This window comes from Diabrotica undecimpunctata, chromosome 4 (assembly GCF_040954645.1).
Source record: "Diabrotica undecimpunctata isolate CICGRU chromosome 4, icDiaUnde3, whole genome shotgun sequence".
Classification (NCBI taxonomy): domain Eukaryota; kingdom Metazoa; phylum Arthropoda; class Insecta; order Coleoptera; family Chrysomelidae; genus Diabrotica; species Diabrotica undecimpunctata.
Window position 1 is genome coordinate 124,310,846 of NC_092806.1, and position 22,273 is coordinate 124,333,118.

The window sequence follows — 22,273 nt, forward strand, 5'->3', positions numbered from 1 at the left end:
GAAGACAACGATAGCTCAGCAGAAATCAAAATAAGAATAGAAAAAGCCAGATCCATATTCACTAAAATGAAGAGAGTGTTCTGCGGAAGAGATTTGAGCCTTGAAATGAAACTTCGCGTGATGAGATGTTACGTACTTTCTGTGCTGTTCTACGGAATGGAGTCATGGACGTTGAAAAAGATTGATACCAAAAAATTAGAGGCATTTCAACTGTGGATGTATCGCAAAATCCTGAGAATATCATGGACCGAGAGAGTCACAAATGTCGAGGTCTTAAGAAGAATGAATAAAGAAAACGAAGTCATATTTACGATCAAAAAACGAAAATTGCAATACTTGGGACACATTACAAGAGGCGAAAGATATGAACTGCTTGCAATAATTATGCAAGGGAAAATAGCAGGAAAAGGTCCATAGGAAGAAGACAAAACTCCTGGCTAAATATTCAGATGTGAATATTGGACCCAACGACAAGCGAAAAGAAGAAACATAGACGCCACTGAAATGTTCTGTTAGAGAAAAATGTTACGACCACAGAACAAATAATTTAATTTTAAATAAGTTAAAGGTCACTAAAACTTCAACAATTAAAATACTAAAATGTTATAAGAGCAGACGCAGAAAACATGAAAAGACTTATTATTCAAGGAAACGTAGAAGGTCGAAGATCTAGAAGCAGATCCTCAACAAGATGGATTGACCAAATTATTGGAATATGCAAAAGACCTGTGCTTGGGTTAAAACAAATAACCAGAGACAGTGATCTTTGCAGACGGACAACACACGACATAAAGATGACCACTACATTTCCTTCGGGGCTCCGGACTGAAGAGAGATACCTTATTTAGTGTCCTCCTCCATGAAATGTCAAACAAAGGAATGAGCATTTGGTGCGAAACGAAATTATTAAACTAACTTATATTATTAGCACTAACATTAAAAGATGATAATCAGTAGAAAAGAATAGATGATAATTATTCGCGACGTTTGTTTATAGTTATGAAAGATGATATATCATGCATTTTAATATTTCCTTCGAGATACTAGCTTTGATTAGGAGATAACTTATTTTTTCAAACAGCATGCATCAATAAGACAATAAATATCTTACCTAATTTTGTAAATGAGTTTGAAAACTCAAAAATTCCTTTAAAACCTCGGTTCTGAGTATTGGCAGTGCGTGGGAGGGTGACGAATGCAATGAGAAGAGAGGATTCAGACGAATAAATGACTAGATTACGTTGTTGTCCACAATAGGTTCCAATCACAGCTGAACTATTATCTGGCCCATCGTACACTTTCACGTAGTCAAATGGACAACTGCAAAAAAAGCAAACGTGTAATACACAAATAAAATATTGTCTTTTATATTGATATAATATAGTATGCGCACCTAAAGTCCACCCTCTCAACTATTTTCTTTTTATAATGTAAATTAATAAATTTTGGGTAGTTTAACGAAGGTATGGCTACGATTATTAAATAGATATAAAATATAAAATAGATTTTCACTAATATCCCTGCGCGGTTGATGTGTTTAAATAAAAAAAAATCATTAAATAGTTTACACCCTTATATATCTAGTAGCCTATTTTTTGAATTTTACCTCGTTTAAACGCACATTTTACGTCAAAGTGACTTTAATTACCAATGACGAGCCCGGAATAGGTTGATTAAAATTAAAAAATCAAAAGTCTAAACTTTTTTTTCGAACAAAATAGATGATGTTCTTAATAAAGAAGGTAAGGAAATCTGGGTTAAAAATATCCATTTTATTTTAAATCTATTTTATATTAAATAGATAAACAATAAAATGATAAACAGTAACAAAATTATTATTTGGTGGAAGCCCCATTATTATCAATATAACTTTGTAATCTTCTGTTCATAGATCTCCTCATGTTATATTGCAACAAGCTCCTCCTAAGCCTGATCCATTGCACCCCATAGTTCAATTCTCTTCGGTGGCCCAAAGTTTCTTTCGTTTAATTTCTTTTTCAACTTTGCCAACACATTTTCGATGGTATTAAGGTCTGGACTCCGAGAAGGACACGGAAGAACATAAACATACGTTTCTTCCAATCATTGCCAAACAATTCTACTCGTATGTACCAAGTAATTGTCATGTTTTCAGTTGAGGTTGTTATTTATAATCTAAGATCACTGATGGCAACAATATGTTCCCAAAAATGCGTTTGTAATATAATCCTGATAATTTTTTTCTATATGAGAACAAATTCCTGGACCTTAAGTACTTATACATTCCCATACTTTGACCGAGAATTTCCACTATTTCTTAAATGATAAGTATACCGTTCATCAAACATATGATTTCTTTGCTTATAAACTCTTATTCGACCATTGCTATATGATTGAAATACTTTTTCATCAAAAAATGCAACGTTAGAACAATAGTTGTCTTAGCAGTGTATCAATTCGTTACAAAATGCAACTCGTCTCCTCTTGTGATCCTCAGTAAAAAAAGGTTTTCTTGCATGTACAATTTATCAATTATTTATTTGCTATAATTCTTCTAGTTTCAGTGCTAATCCTGCCCGGAAACGATGTATCTTCGCTAGCTTTTCTAGCTGTGGCAAAAGGAGCTTCTCTGACATAATCTACTAATACCTAATCTTGTTGCTCTTTGATCTACCCAATCGTGCTATAAAATAAAAATGATTCCATATTTGTTTGATTTTCCATATGCACGTATGGTTCACGTTTAAATCTGCAACAATTTGCCTTAATGAACAACCTTGTTTGAGTTTGGCAATTGCTCTTGTTTTTTATGCATCAGTCAAATACATTCTAGTCATTTTGGACGTGTTTAATAACTTTTTATTTTATTTTTCAATACGCGCGAAATTATTGACAAGCACATTGACATTTAGCAAATCCGTACGACACTGTGATTTCACAGTTTTACAATGTAAAAATTAATGTATAAGTATTCAGTGAACGCAGCTGTACCTGCATATTATTGTTATTATTAAATGGGATTATTTGGCTAGTAATACATTATTTTGATAGTACTGTGTCCAAAACTATGTTGATAAATATTCAATGATTAGTTCTGTGTAAAAAAATATAAACTATCTCTAAAAATTTGGTGTCTTAGCTTTAACGGAAAGCTTTTTAACCCGTTAGTTTATTTTTACCATTGTTCATGTTTTGATAGAATTTACTTAATAAATGTCAAAATTATTGCTGCAATAACATTCTTTTTGCTCTGCCCTTTAACTCCGCCTGTAGTTTTGTTGGCGAATCGAGTATCTCGACAGAACTATTGCCGGTTCCAATTCGAGATAAAGGAGGAGGGAGTCTAAAGCCAGGTTAGCAACCTACTGATAGACTTTAAAACCATACAGCTCATCGAAAAAGGAGTATGTTTCGGAACAGGAATGATTTTATTACGACAATTAACGCAAGAAAGAGGACAATGAATTTATAGAAAACAAGAAATATACTTTGCATCGTAACTTGGAACATAAAGTCTCTTAACACAAGAGAGCAGGAAATTAGAAAAGAGCTTGTAAAAAAAATATTGACTATGTGCACTACAAGTGACAAAGAAAAAAGGAAATGGTCAAATTGTTCTAGATGACTATCTGATGATTTACAGTGATGTTGTGAAAGAAATTAGAGCCAAACAAGGTGTCGCCCTGTTAGTAAACAGAAAATTTTTGACTAAGTACAAGAATCTATATATACCTCTGAAAGAATAGTAAGTGTAAAAGTTAAACTAGATGTCAAATTTCTGAATGTAATAGCAATATATGCATCACAGAAAAACAGAGATACCAGCACAAGGGAAAGCTTCTACGAACACCTTCAGACTGTAATAAACGAGACCCCAAATGATGAATATATAATCATTAAGGGTGATTTTAACGTCCGTGTTGGCAATAATATCATCATCATCATTGGATCCACAACCCATGGTGGGTCTTGGCCTTCTCAAGGATAAGTCTCCATTCTCTCCTATTCTTTGCCTTGGCTTTCCAGTTTCGTACTCCCAACATTCTCAAGTCTTCCTTCACCTGATCCTTAAATCGTGCTCTGGGTCTGCCTCTCCTTCTCTCTCCATCTATTCTTTTGTTATAAATATGTTTTGGCGACTCCATCTCATTCTCTCTCTATGTGATCCAACCACTGCAGCCGGTTTATTTTGATGGACCTAATAATATCAGGCGGTAAAGTTCGAAATTATAGCGTCTACGCTATAATCCGCCCTCCTGTACTCCTCCATAGATATGCCGGAGAATTTTACGTTCAATGCATCTTAAACGTTCTTCATCGCTCTTTGTCATCGTTTATGTTTCTGACGCGTAGGATGGGCTTGATAAGAGTTGTGTATATCACTAGTTTCGTTCTTTTTGTAACTAGGCTTGTTGTTAAACATAATAGGCCCTATTTTCCAGATATATCCGTCTGTTAATTTCTGCACCTACTGCATTATTCCGATTAATTTGAGAGCCTAGGTATATAAACTCTCTTACTCCTTTTGTGCTGCTTGTATACTTTCATATACTTCGTCTTACTAGTGTTAACCTCTAGTCCCATTCTTTTTGTTGCTGCATCAAGCGCCTTGAATGATTCGACCATTTCCGCCTTTCTTCTTGCAATAAACTCCGTTCTGTACTCCGTTCTGTACTTTACACTCGAGTCTTGAGAGGGTCGCTTTCAACAATTTTACTAAATGTACTGGTATGCTAAATTCTATCATGGCCTTGTACAGTGCGTTTCTTTCAACACTATCATAGGCACATCTAAAATCAACAAACAGGTGATGAGTATCAATGCCATACTCATATGTTTTTTCCAGAGCTTGCCTTAGAAGGAATATTTGATCGGTTGTTGATCTTTCTTTACGAAACCGACACTGATGTGGGTTTCGTTTAGGAGGGTTATTCCTCTGTAGTTGTCACATATTGTTTGATCTTCTTTCTTGTGGATAAGTACAATTATACCTACATTCCAGTTTTCTGTCAACTTTATTTGCTTCTAGATCAGTTCTACCAGTCTACATATACAGTATGTCAGGTTTTTTTGCCATGCTTTAAAAGTTCTGAAGGAATGCCATCTGCCCCAGGAGCTTTATTTTTTTTCAATTTTTGTATAGCTTGGATGACTTCTGCCTCTGTTGGGATCTTATCTTTCTCTCTTTCGTCGTCAATGTCCTCGAGTTGGATTTCTGATTCGTGGAGCCCTATCTCACATCTTATATTTAGCCTTTCCTTGAAGTTTTCTGTCCATCTTTCTAGTATCTGGTTCTGATCACCAATGATCTCCCCTGTTTTATTTCTAACGATTGATAATCTAGGTTTCAACTATTTTCTGTTTTGGTTAATCCTCTTGTAGAACTTTCGCGTTTCTGCTTGTGCCTTATAGTTCTCTAGTTCTTTTAGTTGGCTCTCTATATGCTCTTGCTTCTTTTTTTTAAGTATTCGTTTTTATTCTCGTCTCAGCTGCCATACTCTTCCTCTGCTTGTCTCGTTCTTCGCCCTTGGAGTCTTTTATATGCCTGATTTTTTCTTTGCGTTGCTTGTGCGCATTCCTCATCGTACCAGTCTGACTTTAATTTTTTACGTTTTTGCTTACCGATAACTTCAGTTGCCACTTCTTCCAATATGGCTCTACACTGCCTCCAAAAGTTGTTAATATTTTCAACTATAACATCCGTGTAGCGTTCCAGCTTGCTTTCGAGACTTTCCTCGAATCTCTTAGCTATCTCAGGTTTCTTCAACGCTTCTACTTTATATATTTCCTCTTTAACTCCTTTTTCTTTCTGTGCATTGTAGATTCTAGCTTTTAGTTTACTTTAAAGTTCGTTTTATTTAAACTTGATGTCAAATTTCTGAATGTGATGGCAATATATGCATCAGAAAACAACAGAGATACCACCACAAGGGAAAGCTTCTACGAACACCTTCAGACTGTAATAAACGAGACCTCAAATGATGAATCTATAATCATTAAGGGTGATTTTAACGTCCGTGTTGGCAATAATATAGTCCTAGGAATAAAACAGCAATAAAATGAAAATATCAGAAATGAAAACGTAGACCTTCTATTATATATAAGATATCTATTTTAAAAAAGAATAACCGGAAAAAGCAAAAAACATATATCACAGAAATTAATGAAGTCGAATAAAGCTGGGCAAAAATTAAGTCTAATATTTTAGCCCCGCCCAAGGAAAGTTATTGGTGAAAGAAATATACATAAAAATAAATCATTGTCAAGGCAAAGAACTTTATGGTTTTGTACAGACCTAAAGGAAAAATGTAAAGAAAAGAAAAAAGCTGACCTGAAATACATGTCCACCACAACACAATGGACCGTGGAAGTGTGACGTCACAACTGTCAATTACTTTCCAAACAAAAGTTGAAATGTCCAATCTCAAGACTTTTTAATTTCTATAAAGTTAACATTTTGCTTCCTCTGCTGCTTTTTCTTTTAAGTATAGTGTTTTTAAGATAATACCATCATAATTCAGTGTTCTATTTCTATGAAATATAGTTTAAAAGTTTAAATTAAAGACATTCTAACCTTACTTTATTGATACATGCATTTTATTCTATTTTTATAAAACAACATGCTTTATTGTTTACACAACCTTGTAAAATTGTTGTAGTAACTATTAGAATACTTAGATATTGCAAAAAGCGGAAAGATTCTGTAAGAAAAATGAAAAAATAACGAAAAATACAAATTATCCACACTAAACAAGGTTTGTTTGGAAAGTGAAACTGACATATGTCAATAAAATCTACGTCATCACTTCCACGGTCCATAGTCATGTACTTCGAATGTCGCTCGGCACTAAGGAGTAGGCAGAGTGATTGAAACCTCAGTGCCGTTTGACGGTTCTTGTATTTCTACACAACAGGATACTGGTCAATTACAAGTGAGGGGAGTTAGCAGATTAAGACCCCGAACTCGATAATGACTCAAAGTGGGTGCCGAAACTTCGAGTTTTAAATTCTCAACCAGGTTCTCCTTGAGAACTTAATAATTTGCATTTAAATTTATTCAAACAATATATATATATATATATATATATATATATATATATATATATATATATATATATATAGTGTGGAAACCACTTATGGAATAAAATTGTTTGTGTCCTTATTACAGAAAATAATAAAAAACTCTGGGACACGTGAACTTTTAAATTTAAATGTGCGCTTTTTAAACATAATCCACGCAAGTCTGGGATAGTCCATAATTCCTATTTTTAATAAAACACCCTGTATATTTTTATGTTTTTTAAAAGATTCTTAATAACCTGATTTGAACGAACTATATCATGTAGGGTCTATAGTGATTAATACAAGGTGAAATATTGAAATTAATAATTTATCACGTGTAATGGTATTATTTTAAATTTGCTAAATACAGACAATACAGTTTTACTCTAAGTGTCAGTATATTGGGGAAAATTTCTGTTTAGTAACCGAGTTAAAATAATGCGGATTGTTATCAATCAGTTGTTGGTGTGTTGAAATTTTACAGTAGAATAATAAATTCCTAATTAAAAGCTAATTTCTTGCAGAAATAAAACTTAAATATTTAACTAAGATCCACCGAATTGAGATTTTAATGATGAATTGAATTGAATTGAAGTAGCAAATTGATTTAATCAGAGGTATCCTCAGTTGCCTAATATTGCAGAAGGTACTGTGTCTAAAATTTATGCACAATTCAGAAAACTTGGACATGTCAAACCATTAAAAAGAAAACCAAACTTCATTGTAGATGAGGTGAGAGTGGATATTTTGTTAAGTGTCACAGAGAATCCAACGTCAAGTTCACGTCAAATTGCACGTCAAAATTATGTCACACAACTGTCCTAAGGTGTCCCTATAAAGAAAAACTTTATCCACGTAAATTGACTTTTGTGCAGGAGCTATATAACAGAAGAGGATCCAGATCATAGATTGGATTTCTGCGAGAGAAGGATGGGTAAAATTAACACAAATGAAATAGCTCTTGGCACAATTCTTTTTTCTGATGAATTAACATTTACATTGAACGGAAAGGTAAACCGACAAAACTGTAGATATTGGTCAGCGGAGAATCCTCATTGGACGCGTGAGACACACACTCAGTATCCTAAAAAGTTGAATGTTTGGGCAGGTATTATAGGAGATCATATTATTGGTCCTATATTTGTAGATGGTAATTTGACAGCGGAAAAATATTTAAGCATGCTAAGAGACGATGTTCTTCCTCAGTTGGCTTACTTATATCACAATCCAATAGATCCGACCCTACCGCATGAAACTGTCTGGTTCTAGCCCGACGGTGCAACACCGCCTTATGCTTTAATGGTGAGAAATTACTTAAATGAAATCTTTTTCAATAAATGGATTGGAAGAAGGGGTACTATTGAGTGGCCAGCTAGGTCGCCAGATCTTAGGCCTCTGGATTTTTTTCTGTGGGGTTACCTCAAGAACAAAGTATATGCAACACAAACAACTAGCATTAAAGACCTCAAAGAAAGGATAAATACAGAAATACGGAATATTTCACCTAAAACTTTAAACAAAGTTCGAGTCGAGTTTTATAGCAGACTGTGTTATTGCCAACAACAAGGTGGAGAACATGTTGAGCATTTATTTTAGTGTAATCCAATCAATTACCTCGTGTATTCTATGAATTAATTGTCTTGAAGAAAATTATACTTAATTTCAAAATTTCACCTTGTATTATTCATAATAAACCCTATATAATATAGTTCGTTGAGATCAGTTTCTTAAGGAGCTTTTAATAACATAAAAATATACAGGGTGTTTCATTTAAAATACAGATTATGGACTATGTCAGACTTGCGTGGATCACCCTGTATTATCAAATTTATGTTTAAAAAGCGCACATTTAAATTTAAAAGTTAAGGTATCTTAACGTTTATTATTATTTGCTAAAATAATGACACAAACAATTTTATTCCACACCGTATATATTATATATATATATATATATATATATATATATATATATATATATATATATATATATATATATATATATATATATATATTATATCTTCTTCTTTAGGTACCGTCTCCTCTAAAGAGGTTGGTAATCAACACAGCTATTTTCACTTTTGAGATTGCAGCTCTGAATAAGTCGACGGAATTGCAATTATACCACTTTCTCAGATTGTTGAGCCAGGAGATGCGTCTTCTTCCAATACTTCGTTTTCCCTGTATTTTTCCTTGCATTATGGTTTGTAGCAACACATATTTATCCCCTCTCATAACGTGGCCGAGATATTGTAACTTTCTTATCCTAATCGTATTCATGATTTTCATTTCCTTTGTCATCTTTCTGAGGACCTCAACATTTGTTATTCGGTCTACCCAACTTATTTTTAATATTCTTCGGTAGGTTCATATCTCGAATGCATCAAGTCGATCGCTCACCTCTTTCTTTAAGGTCCAGGCCTCCACCTCATACAGCAGCACCGAAAACACATATGAACGTAATATTCTTATTTTGAGTTGCAAACTAAGGTCTCTAATGTATAATACTTTTTACTTTTACTTTTTACTTTTACTTTTTACTGTATTTTTTTACTTTTCTATTGGAACCCCTCTTATGTTTAAAATGTCTTGTTGTTGTGTTTTGGAAATTGTCATAAATTTTGTTTTATTAGCATTAAGCGTTAGTCCTCTTTCCTTACTAGCATTTACTACATTATCTAAAAGTGTCTGTAGATCTTATATATATATATATATATATATATATATATATATATATATATATATATATATATATATATATATATATATATAAATATATATATATATATATATATATATATATATATATATATATATATATATAATGAACCAGACGTATTTAACGTTTACTTATATATATATATATATATATATATATATATATATATATATATATATATATATATATATATATATATATATATATATATATATATATACTGACTGAATTATTTCAAAAAAAAATTGTGTACATATCTCTTAGGGTAGTTAAGTAATTGGTCAAAATTAAAAAAAAAATCAACAGTTGGAAAAATGTCAAAAATTATTATTGTGTTGGGCCGCCACGATGTCTTCTGCGCTTAGAAATAAGAAGTACGTATGTGCATACTCTTACTGAGATGAACGAATTACCCTTGAGTTATATCAGTACGGTCTACCTGTATCCCGTGTCGATGTGCCACTAGAGTGTAGAGGATGAGGTAAACAGAGTAATCTTCCAATAACTTCTAATGTCTAATTTCCACCAAATCGCATTTATTGTCTTCAAATTATGCCAATGTTATTCTGGCTCTATGTAGTCGCGCATTTTCTTGTTGGAAAAATGTGTTAGGAAGCGTGTGTTATTAAGACAGAACATCTGGGTCCATCACTTCCTGGATGTAATGCACAGCGGTTATGTTGCCTCTGATAAACACCAAATGTGTTTCAATTATAGTCAAATCGGTAAATTTACAGTTTAAAGTTTTGGAATAAGTAGATAAGCAAAGATTCAACTGACCACTAAAAATGAATCTTTAGGTTTACGGACTATTTACTTTAATGGCTTAGGGCTCATTGGGATTATCAGCAAGAGATTAAAGAAAATAATAATTTTATACTAACAGCTAGCCTTCTGCAGTCGGTACCCCTGAAAGATATCAACCTATATAATAATTTGTATAGATGGTCCGTTAAATCTTTGCTTATTCACTTAATCCAAAACCCGTGTAAATGCACCGAATACACTTTATTTGATCCCTTATAATGCTAGAAATGTATGAGGTAAGACTATTACTTCCTGAGGTCACATGAGGCTTCAAATTCTCTGATTAGATCCCATTCTATTCTTATTTTTGTTTTATTGTTAATTTTATATCAGAATATTTCAATTATCATTTATCGTCTTCAGTTTTCCGATTTTTGAATTTGTTTTTGTTGTTTAGAATTATCGTGTATTAATCATTGATAGCATGACTAATATTCTTGAGTTAAAGTTACCCATAACTAATACTGTGACTTTAATGGATATGTTTCAAGTGAACATTGTAGTGTCACAAAATCCTTCTGTTTCTTCTTTCGGCTTGCTTGCGTCCGGTTCATATACTCTTAGTGTGTTGTTTCATTAGCTAGTTCCATTGTTATATTTGTGCCCGTTTACTAAAAAACTCAATACAAAAATTTCCTTACACTAAAAATACTTACTGTGGCCCTCCAAAAAACAAATCAAAATCCCTAAATTCCAATCGGATCCTCTCTCCCGGAGCACCAAGAAATTGGTAAGTACAGTGAAGCGCTTTGGGATAGGCGCCAGGGTAAGTCGGCGTTAAGATTGATCCAGTGTGTTTCACTGCCCCTTTTACCAAAAAATTACAAGGTCCTCCAGCTAATGGCGTGCCGACTTCAAATTCCGCTAAAAAGAAAAAAACATTTTAAAAATGCCTGATAGTATAAGTAAACACAATTTTTTACGGAATTTTACACATGTTTACACATGAGTCAGCAGAAATAATATTAAATGGAAACTCACATATAAATTAAATATTAGATATGGATTCAGACAGGCGTGAAGATAGTTAAAATTATTAAATGGATCCGAATAACGGAAAAATAAAATACACACACCAGCGAATTTAAAAGAACGGAGGTGAATTCGCAATCTTTTTTATATTTTTATCTTTTAAAAAAGTTTACCTGGACAGCAAATGTTAAATGGTAATTACAGTGTATTTTAATAATAGCTCCCCCCTCCTTTAAAGCTAAACGAAATATACAGATATATATTTAAAAAAAATTGAAAATTATGCATTATTTTAAATGATATAATAATAATATCGTACGGCTTTTTGCCGGGTAGATTTTTTCGGATTGTTTTAGTGCCAATTATTGCACCTTTAACCTTGTTTTAATTAACTAGTGTCGATGGCTTTACTTAAGCATAATATCTCCGTAAAATGAACATTCCATTTGACCGTATGTTGATAGAAGACCGAACAAATTGGAAAAAAGTTGTACAGTCAGCCAAGACCCACCCAGGATTGTAGCGCTACGTGATGATGATGATGATGATCATGATGATGATGATGGCTTTAGGAGCACTCCTAAGCTCGGTGAACGACTCGTATCATTTTTAGAAATAAAAATGTCATTGTTAGTGTCGTTGTTGAGATTTTTTTGAAATTAAAGGAACTATTGGTTTCAATAATATTTTTTACAGAATTATTCTATAAGAGTTAGAGTTCTGCGTCTTCTTTTAAAAACACTTTCATTGTGGCGTACTTAAGCTTAGAGGGGTCGCGGTACCATGTGTCTTTTTAGTTAAGTCAACTGGTAGATCCAGTATATAATTCATCAATTAGAATTGCACTACGAGCACACTACACAATTTCAGTTCAAAGTGTGTATGTTGAATCAGGCGAATCATCCCTTTAACTAAGGAGAGAATACCTTAGCCTTATTTATGCCTCAATAGTATCAGTTAACCCAGAGGTCCTGTTTATAAAACTACATTTACAGATAGATTTTCATCGATGTTTAATTGTGGAAAAAGATTGGATCATCCGCTTTATCATCAATAAAAGCAATGTCACAAAGCTTAGACACAATAATTCCAGCCACTTAATGGACTATTGCTCTAACTATCCACTACCATGGACTATTGCTCTCTCTGCTTGTAATACAAATCTTTCTGCATTCAAGAAATGTGACACACCAGCTATAATTTTCAAACAGACAAACTTAAGATAATTAATAGTTTAAATGATTACATCCTTATTTTCACCTTGCATCCAGATCTTCAAACAGAGTACGGACGATTTTCACAATAAATAACTATAACAGTCCCTTTTCAAAAATCCATATTCTCCACTGAACTCCTTTCTATTCTCTACGCATTAAAATTTGTCAACACACGTGATATCAGATACTCTCTAATCATTAGCGATTTCCTGAGTGCATTAAGAGCCCTAAAACAATTGCACCCCAAATATTCCGTCTTGATTTTAATTAAAACGGAACTATTAACATGCCAAATAAATCAAAGATTATTTCAGTTCCTTTGGATACCTTTACATTGCGAGATAAGTGGAAATAATAAAGCTGACATATTAGCAAAAAATGCAACTGAGAATCCGTTAACAGACGTCATATCTACCTGTGTTCATACATATTTAAAGCAATATTTTAAATACAAAATCATAACAAAATAGCAAAAAAATTGGAATAATTCAAACTCTACAATAAGAACTATCTAATAGAAACTTTGTACTAGAAGAGACCAAGTGATTATATCCAGATTGCGACTTGAACATACAAAAATAACCCATGACTTTATATTAATGAAGGAACCTTCTCCGATGTGTTATGTGTGTGATAGTGAACCAATAGTGCAACATATATTAATAGACTGTCCTCTCTATGTACTAGAACGACAACAGAACAGTTACCTAATACCTTTAAAAAATGTTTAAGTGCCCATTTCACTAGATTATTTACGTCATAGCAACGCCACGTTTCCTACTGACAAAACTGCTTCCTGTCCATGATTTCTAAGTGACAAAATTATGACAGATCCGTCACGAAGGTGTCTGGTAATTCTGTTGTTGTCAGTTTGACAAACGTTATTGAGGCGTATTGAATTTTGAACAGATATAATGAATCCAGACCAAAAATCAAGATTTGGACGCCAGTCAGGTGAAGAAATAAAAAAATTGGTTTTAAAAAATGTCCCATTGAACACGCCGATTTCCAGAAGCTCTATTTGATCCCAATTTTGTCCCAATATGTACTACCATAACAGAACTAGCAAAAATTCTCGAGGATTATGTCTTTATAAAGAGTCGTCTCTACAGTTAATGTGGAATACTACAGAAAAAATGATACAAGAAAAATATTTTACGGAGTACGGCATAAATATCGAAACTTTCGCAAATATGTCTTTCAAATGTGCAAGACTGGCCAGAGATACCAAGCGGAGGCAGCTTCAAAGTGTTCAAGAAAAAATAACTCCGTTTAAAAGCACTATCCACCGAAGAATTATTATTAATCATCCAAAGCTACGACGAGGAAACCTCCATGGAGCACAAAAAAAGTTTTTTTACCTGTTCTTATTTGAACTTGCTTGGAGAGGCAATGAGTCCGTAAACTGCAAGATTCACTTTTCGTAGAAGGAATTGGATGTTATGGGAGAGTTTACGGGCCGAATTGAATACAACAGCATTTTTTCCAAAACAAATGAAGGTGATTCCAAAAGTTGGAAGCAGTAAATGGCTGGTAAGAAATTGGATGGATCTTGGTTCAAAAACTGTCCACTTGGAATCAACATCGTATCTAAGTGGACAAAAAAATCAGCTGAAAAAATTGGAATAGACACAAGAAAATTATAAAATAACAAACCATTCTCATCGATCTTCAGCTGTATCCTTGTTCAAGCGAAGTGTTTCTGAACAAGAGTTAATTAAATTAACGGGTTACTCAAATGCAAGCTTTCTAAAACCATATCTTCTGCTGGATTCCAGTCACCACCAGAAGTTGATCGAAAATATCAGAACAACAAATGAAGCTGGACCTTCGGGTTCCCAAATGCTACAGGTCAATAATACACAAAATCATGGATTGGTAGAAAAGAATGGGCAAACTACTATAGCTTATAATAATTGTACATTTACTATTGTTAACAAATAAATAAAGATTGTCTGAAGGTGCATTAATTGTCTGGTGAAATAGTCTTGTCGAATATCATTCGAGACAAAATTGTTTACCGGCAAAATTTTCTTCTGGTTTTATTCAAGTTTGTTGCCTTTTGGCAATTTTCGTTTATAAAATTTTGACCAAATCACTTAATTGTGATTTAACTGTCAAAATTTATTTCGCGAAAATTGCAAGGCAACAAACTTTCATACCAGTCAAAAATATTAAGGGCAAAATTGTCTCTCTATTTTTATATGATATTATGTATGAAAATAATACATCTAAAATTCTCAATTTCTTACATGCCATAAGATTGAGTAACCAAATTTAGCATTAGCTTTTTGTCCATTTTCACATTACATGTAAATACAGTTCAATGCTAATAACCCTTTCTGGTTGAAGCAAATTGTAAATAAAAAAAAGATTTGTGTTCGTCTTACTGGTAGTAAGCTATCCGTTTCGAAAAGTTTAATTACAATATATTGAAACCGCAAATGGAAAGGCACACTTTAACTTGTTTATATATCTATTGTATTGGTACAATTTTGGTGTCTTTTGTCTCTCTGTACAAATTTAGTCGAAGCACTGGGTTACTGGCTCGAAGTCCGTTTAATTATGCAAACTCCCTGATGGCGGAAAAGAACCTCCATCTCCCGACGTCAGGACAAAGTCATTGTAATTGAAATGCTGGAATGTTTCGAAATATTAAATTTAATAAGTTTGAGAATTCTAAAATGGTTACTGACAATTGAATTAGGAAGTGAGATAGCTCGAAAACCTTTCACAAATTAGACATGAATATTTAATCAATTTTACACTACAACAGCCCGATAACTTCATTTTTATAGAAAAGGGATGTTAAGTTTTAACAAAAATTAACATTTAACGAAGAAACTAATGAAATACTTCTATAATATTCATCCTTCATCTTTACACTTTATTGGCCAGATGGTTCCTAACAAACGGATACGACTCTTAGTAAGATTTAAACATTTTTTTAAATTTTTTTATTATTATTTTTTATACTTTTTTTTCTAACAGACAAATAATAAAATAAACAAATAAAAAATCATAAATTGTAATAATTATTAAAGTCTAAATTTTAATAATATTTTGAGTTCCTGCAATTTATAAATAGTATATAAATGATAGTTTTTACATAAAATAGAGTTGTTGATATTATTTTTATTATTATTAAGGAATAAAACAAACGACTTAACAACAATATATTAAAGTAAGAATTGTAACCACAATAAACGACAACTGGGCACTATCAGAGACAGCAAAACATTTTAACATAACCAGAACCACAGTTTTTCTATTAATAAAAAAATGGAAGGAACAAGAAACTCCCTAAAGAAAGCGAGGGTTTGGAAGACCCAAAACTATACTAAATTTAGGTATGTAAAAACAAAATCAATATTTTGTAATATCTCCACCAAATAAAAGAAATCAGATCTAGAATAGAAATGGCAAGAAACACGTTGATAGAATTGAAGAACTTACTTTGCAACTGTAACCTTAATCTAGAGATACGCACAAGAATTCTACGTTGTTACGTTTTTTCTACTTTACAGAATATCATGGACTGAAAAAGTAACTAATATAGAGATATTACAAAAAATGAAGAAAGAATGTGAAGTCATAAAAACTGTTAAAATTAGAAAGATTCAATATCTTGGTCATATAATGAGGGGCGAGAAGTACGTATTACTTAGGTTAATTATGCAAGGGAAGATACAAGGGAAGAGAAACCCAGGACGACGCAAAATATCCTGGCTAAGAATATTAAGAGAGTGGTTCGGTTGCAGCTCATTAGAATTATTCAGAAGCGCGGCCAATAAAATTAAAAAAGCGATGATGATTTCCAACCTTCGATAGGAGAAGAAACCTGAAGAAGAAGAATATCTCCATCACCATTGATAGAAGCTTGTAGTCTTCGATCGATCTGCGTGAAAGGAACTATGAAATTGTCTTCTTCAGGGAGCTCTTCCCAAACCTGTTGTATACCGTGACACAGGTCTTTAGCATTTTGAGGTATAAAATTACACTGATACAACCGTTTTCTAATAACCTCCCACACATGCTCGATTGGGTTTAAATCTGAACTGTAGCTGGGTTATGGTAAGTTTTCGATGTTGTTATTCTGGAACCACGGGTTTATTATATTTTCAGTGTGAACAGGACAATTATCTTATTGGATGATAAAATTATGTTCGGGATACAACTGTTGTACACTGAGAAACATGATGTTTTCTAGAATATTCAGATAAGTCTACCCAACAAACCTGCCATTAATACGCCATACCATTCCCATTCCTCTAGATGAAATCCATCCCCATACATTGGCGCTAAAATGACCAGCTGCTCGATATCTATATTATAAAGGATTAAATCTACTATTATCTGGTCTATACACTCCAATTTTACCCTTTTTAGAAGATTGAAAAATTTTCTCATCTGTAAATATTACCTCGTTCCAAAAATCTTGATTTTGTAGCTGATGATTTAAAGCAAATATAAGTCTTGATTGCTTTTGTTGTGGTGTAAGAGCTTGTTTTTTAAAGCAGTTCGATACCTAAGTCGCGATGCTTTAATCCTGTGATCTTCGATCTTCATGAGCATTAGATATTTTTGGTAGGCGGCGGCTCGTAGCCTAAAAAAGTGGTGAAGATGAGGAAAGCTTGCCAGAGCCAAAAGGAGTTTTGGTACCTACTTCGCGCTCAAATCTCATTAAATTTCGTTAAAAAAATGTATAGAGTTTAGGGCCCTAATAACTTGAAAACAGTTTGTTAGGGCACTTATACTAGATACGATTCGTTCTGCTTGCCTGGGGTATTTTAGTTCTGAACCTTGACATTTTATTGAGGGTTTTTGGCGATTAAAACACCACGCCTGCTTAAACGGGTTGGTGAGTTTCGATTCAGCCGCCCACTCTAAGTCAGATGCTGATTGCAGCCGACCACTCTGGATCAGACGCAGATGTTTAAAATACTGGTTGGTCGACCATGTAAAAGAACATCCCTTTTATCTTTATTTTTCCAATGCCAACGGAGTCTCTAATATATTATACACCAAGTCATTAATTTAGCCACCATTTAATATAGCCTTCTGCAGGTCATCATGCAGGGTCGATGGCAAAAAGGGAATAGGAAGAAAGAGGAAATCATGGCTGCGAAATATTCGAGACTGGACAAACATGACTGTAGACGAATTATTCCACGTTGCAAAAGACAGAGAAACTTTTAGAAATATGGACGCCAACCTCCGTTAATGGAGACGGCTTTGGAAGAAGAAGAAGAAGTCATTAATTGGATTCATGTCTGTCTAAAATTATTTTTGTCCAAACGAAATCCACGAGAACACTTTATATCCGAAATCCGAAACAAACCACAGAGAAATGTATGAATAAAGTGCACTAAACAAATAAAATTAATACTGTGACTAAACTAAACTAATAAATACTATACTATACACTATACTATATAAAAAATATCTATATAATAGACTAAATTTAAAAATATTGTCGCTGAGAGAAATTTACGAAAAATAGGAATACCAAATACACATCCAACAGTGGGTGAAGACGGATAATATATTTTTAGACGAAAGTGCACTCACCAGTTTTCTCAGCTATTACTAAGGATAGGCTAACGTCACGTTGCCATGGCAACCGTGAACAATTTCAAAAATGATATTCACCTATTCCTGAATCCTAAGATTCAGTAGACGGCTAGTGACACAGGTCAGGACTTGACCGTCAAGTACGTACCGCTAATAAAGCTTGTTGTCTTTTTTAATTTTTAGATTAATTAAAAGAGAATAAATAATTGATTTCAGAATTTAGATATAATAATGTTGCTTTCATTTTTTATTTATTTGTCTCAATTTAATTATATTTTTTTGGTGAACTTCACCTTCACCTACTTCACCTGGCCGGCCGCTGCCGTTTTTGGTCTTTCAGAACCTTGCTTTCTTTCGAGAGTTTTTTGTTTTCTCCATCTTTTATTAATTTCTAAAACTGTTGTTCTGCTTACGTTAAAATGGTTCCCTACGGCAGATAGTGACCAACCATCTTCTAATTTCGTTACAATTCTTGCTTTTAGTTCTTTGCTAGCACGTGGAGGAATTTTTTTGAGGTTGAATAGAATAAGTTATCTGACAAATTTTAAGATTTGGCAGTGACAGTGACAGTATGTAAATAACAAGTACTTATTCTTCAAAATACACTGCTTAATTTTCTACAAAATACGCTTAAGAGTCGCATCCGCTTTTTTAAGAACCAGCTGGCCATTTCAAATACAGAAAATACTATTAAGCGAAATCTAGTTAACATAAACATTTTTATTATCTCTTGTGTTCTTATTTTGCTAATTTTCTATACTATCAATATTTCTATTTTCTTACGTTTTCAAAGATAAGGTATACCAGAATATCAGTAATTAGATCTAAAACTCCAAGCTACTTCTTTCATTGATTAAGTTTTATAATAGTTCTATCTGTTGACCCCAGATCTGTTGATGCCCGATATTAGAGCTGTAAAAGTAGTCCAGAGATGGAAGCCCCAAGAAAACAGAACAAAAGAAAGGCCTTGTAAAAGATGGATAGACGACGTAGAGAGGGATCTTAAAACCATGAACATCAGGCAGTGGCGAAGGAAAGTATCCGACAGGGCAGAATGGAATAACATTGTTAAGCAGGCCAAGACTCACAAAGGGTTGTAGTGCCATTAAAACAAGAAGAAGAATCTGTTGACCCCAATTCTGTTGAGGCTTAGATTAGTTAATTCTTCTAAATTCCTCCTTCTGGCAAATTTCATGACCTAACACTTGTAGGGATTTATGTTTATCCTTACATATAAAGTTGATTTTGTAACTACAGTCAAAGTCTTTTCCATTTTATTTCAGATTTTGCCATTCAATTTCCCGTAGGCTAGGATCACCAAGTCATCCGCATAACTCAGGACATAATATATGTCGTTGCTTTACGCTTTTTAATGAGCAGACTATTACATACACACGCACCTCCACCGCTACATTCCACTTCCATTGATGCGCGATAGAGATTGATCACCGGCAAAAGTATAAAACAACGTACGTCGCAGGAGACAACAGAGGGCCAACAAAGTACTGATCCGGTGTGAACTCTACCGACCCTTTGGATAATATAACTAACGACCAACCGTCCCGGAAAAACCACCAAAGTACTAAAAGTACTGATCTGGTGGAATCTTCACAAGACTTTTGGGAATTGAGTAAAGACCAACCGTTCTGTGAGTTCTGTCTGAATATTGATCTGGAATCAACTTCACTGGCCCTAAGGTATTGACTGAGTATTGATCGACCCGTTTACCTCTCACCCAGATTTTTTATTGTATAATAGCTTTGGCATAGCCAATTAGCCAAAACCCGGAAATAAGTGTGATATTTAGTGATTATTCCTTCTCTTTGGCGCTTGTGTGTGCACACTAACGTATTGTATTTTAGTTTCAATTTTTATAATACTAATCGTATTTATTTTTAGCAGGTATCAACAATGACTTGTAGGTACCAAGTTTGCGAAGATACCGTCGCCAGGATTGATATTTTATTTTTATGTATAGACAAGCTCATTTTAGTTTATAGTTGATTTATTCAGATATACTTTTATTTAAATTAAACCTATTATGTTTTACTGCGTTTTACTGAGTATAACAGAGCTACGTGTTACAAATTGGAGCCCGAGCCAAAATAAAATGCCGCTATATCCAGCAACGACAGACACAGACTCAGTAACCGGTGTCATGATAGGTACGTCATAAATATATTTCCCGTCCAAAGATGAATAATATCATCCACAGTATTGCCGTATCTTGATTTTTAGGGCCGTATAGCAGCAGGCTAGTTAAGAATTGCGAGAACTGTTTACCGAATAGCGTGAAAATGCTATTGGTCTGATTATGTTTAAATAGCACACTATGCTAGAAACTATAAGACAATGCCTTAAATATAACTCGTCTCAGATGCAACTAGCAAAAAATGTAACCGGCCAATGTAGAAAAGCCTTTAAAATTGTCTTAATTGATTTGATGGGACCATGCCCAAGATCTACAGAGGACAGCATTTTCTTGTAATCAAAGTAATCCGCGATCAGTAAACGAAATAGGCTACCACCCAACCGACAAAAACCACACCGTTGATGGGATCACGTCGTTGTGAGCTTCATGCTACAAAAAAAAAGTATGTGCTACCGGTTACAAGATATAACAAGAGATAAGATATTTTCTCCTACGGACACTCTCTGGCTACCTGTGCTAACACTGCATAGCCTGTTAATAATAACACGCTATAATAAGTATTCAATTCCCTCGGCACTCCATTAGTTCCACGCTCTTTTTTTTCTCTAATTGATTTCTAAAATGCACCATGTGTGGAAACGATAATCTACATACGATAACATATATTTCATACTTTAAATGCAAAAAAAAATCATATTGCTTTAGCTTAAGTGGTTCACAGGGCCAAGTTTAAGGTTCAACTTAAGGTTTTAAGATCAGATTTAAAAAAAAGTTAGTTGAATAATAATTTACCTAAAAATATTACCTAAGCCGCCGAAAAAATGGCGAAATATCCGGAAAACAGAAGATTCTAACCAACTTTTCGTATTTTAAATCATCATAACTCCTGTTCTGATACTTAAAAATGGTTTATTCGGTATTCAAATTAAAAGTACTGATGTCAGCTATTTACTTAAGTAAATTTCAAAAGAGTAGCGCATCTCTAACTAAAAATGTAACTCAACAAATGGCAAAAAATAGACAAAAAAACGGTTTTTTCGATTTTTAACTGCCGTGTACCATAAAAATTCTAAAAAAATTCTGGAACATAGTTTTGGTAACAATACACGATATCTTAGTCTAACGTATGCAACACTTTTACTGATAATTTCCCAAACCTTAATGCAAATCACCGTTCTGTTAAACCTTTCTATAAAAGAATAAAATACTATTTGCATCTGTTTGATACTGTCATACCTGAATGTCTTCCATACACATATGACCATAATCGACCTTGGATTCAAAATACATTTTCATATAACTTTGAACTTAGGTCATTTGACAAAAACTCCACTAATCATGATTTAATTATTTCTCATTTTAGAAAAATCCTTAGTCGTTATACAAATCATACCCAGATAAACACTGATGGTTCAAAATGATCCGAAGGTGTGAGAGCGTCTGTAGTAACTTCAGGGAAGGTCCTTAAATTTAATCTATCTAATGTTAGTACTATCTATACAGCTGAACTATGCTCTCTATCGCGCCATAGAACTAATCAATCTGACAACAAACTGCAAATATATTATCTTAACAGATTCACTTAGTGATATACAAAGCATTCGACAACTGTATCCAAAAAACCCGCTTTAAAAAAAAATTAAAACGATCTTTCTTCAGGCTTATATCAATCATAATGAGATAAATTTCATCTGGATCCCATCGCATATAGGAATAAAAGGCAACGAAACTGCCGACTATAGTGCGAAAGACGCGATAGTGAGTGACGTTTCCGAAATCGTTAACACATCGGTA

General features: G+C 33.5%; 1 protein-coding gene across 3 annotated transcripts in view; it reads right to left on the reverse strand.

Annotated features, from left to right (window-relative positions):
* Nucleotides 1-22,273, reverse strand: part of LOC140439959 (tolloid-like protein 1) — a 740,970-nt gene that overhangs the window by 60,385 nt on the left and 658,312 nt on the right. For all 3 annotated transcript variants that reach the window (XM_072530156.1, XM_072530155.1, XM_072530154.1), the window contains 2 exons: nt 11,221-11,428; nt 1,112-1,320 (listed from right to left, as the gene is read on the reverse strand). In XM_072530156.1, the coding sequence (XP_072386257.1) occupies nt 1,112-1,320; nt 11,221-11,428 (417 nt within the window). The remainder of the gene's footprint in view (nt 1-1,111; nt 1,321-11,220; nt 11,429-22,273) is intronic.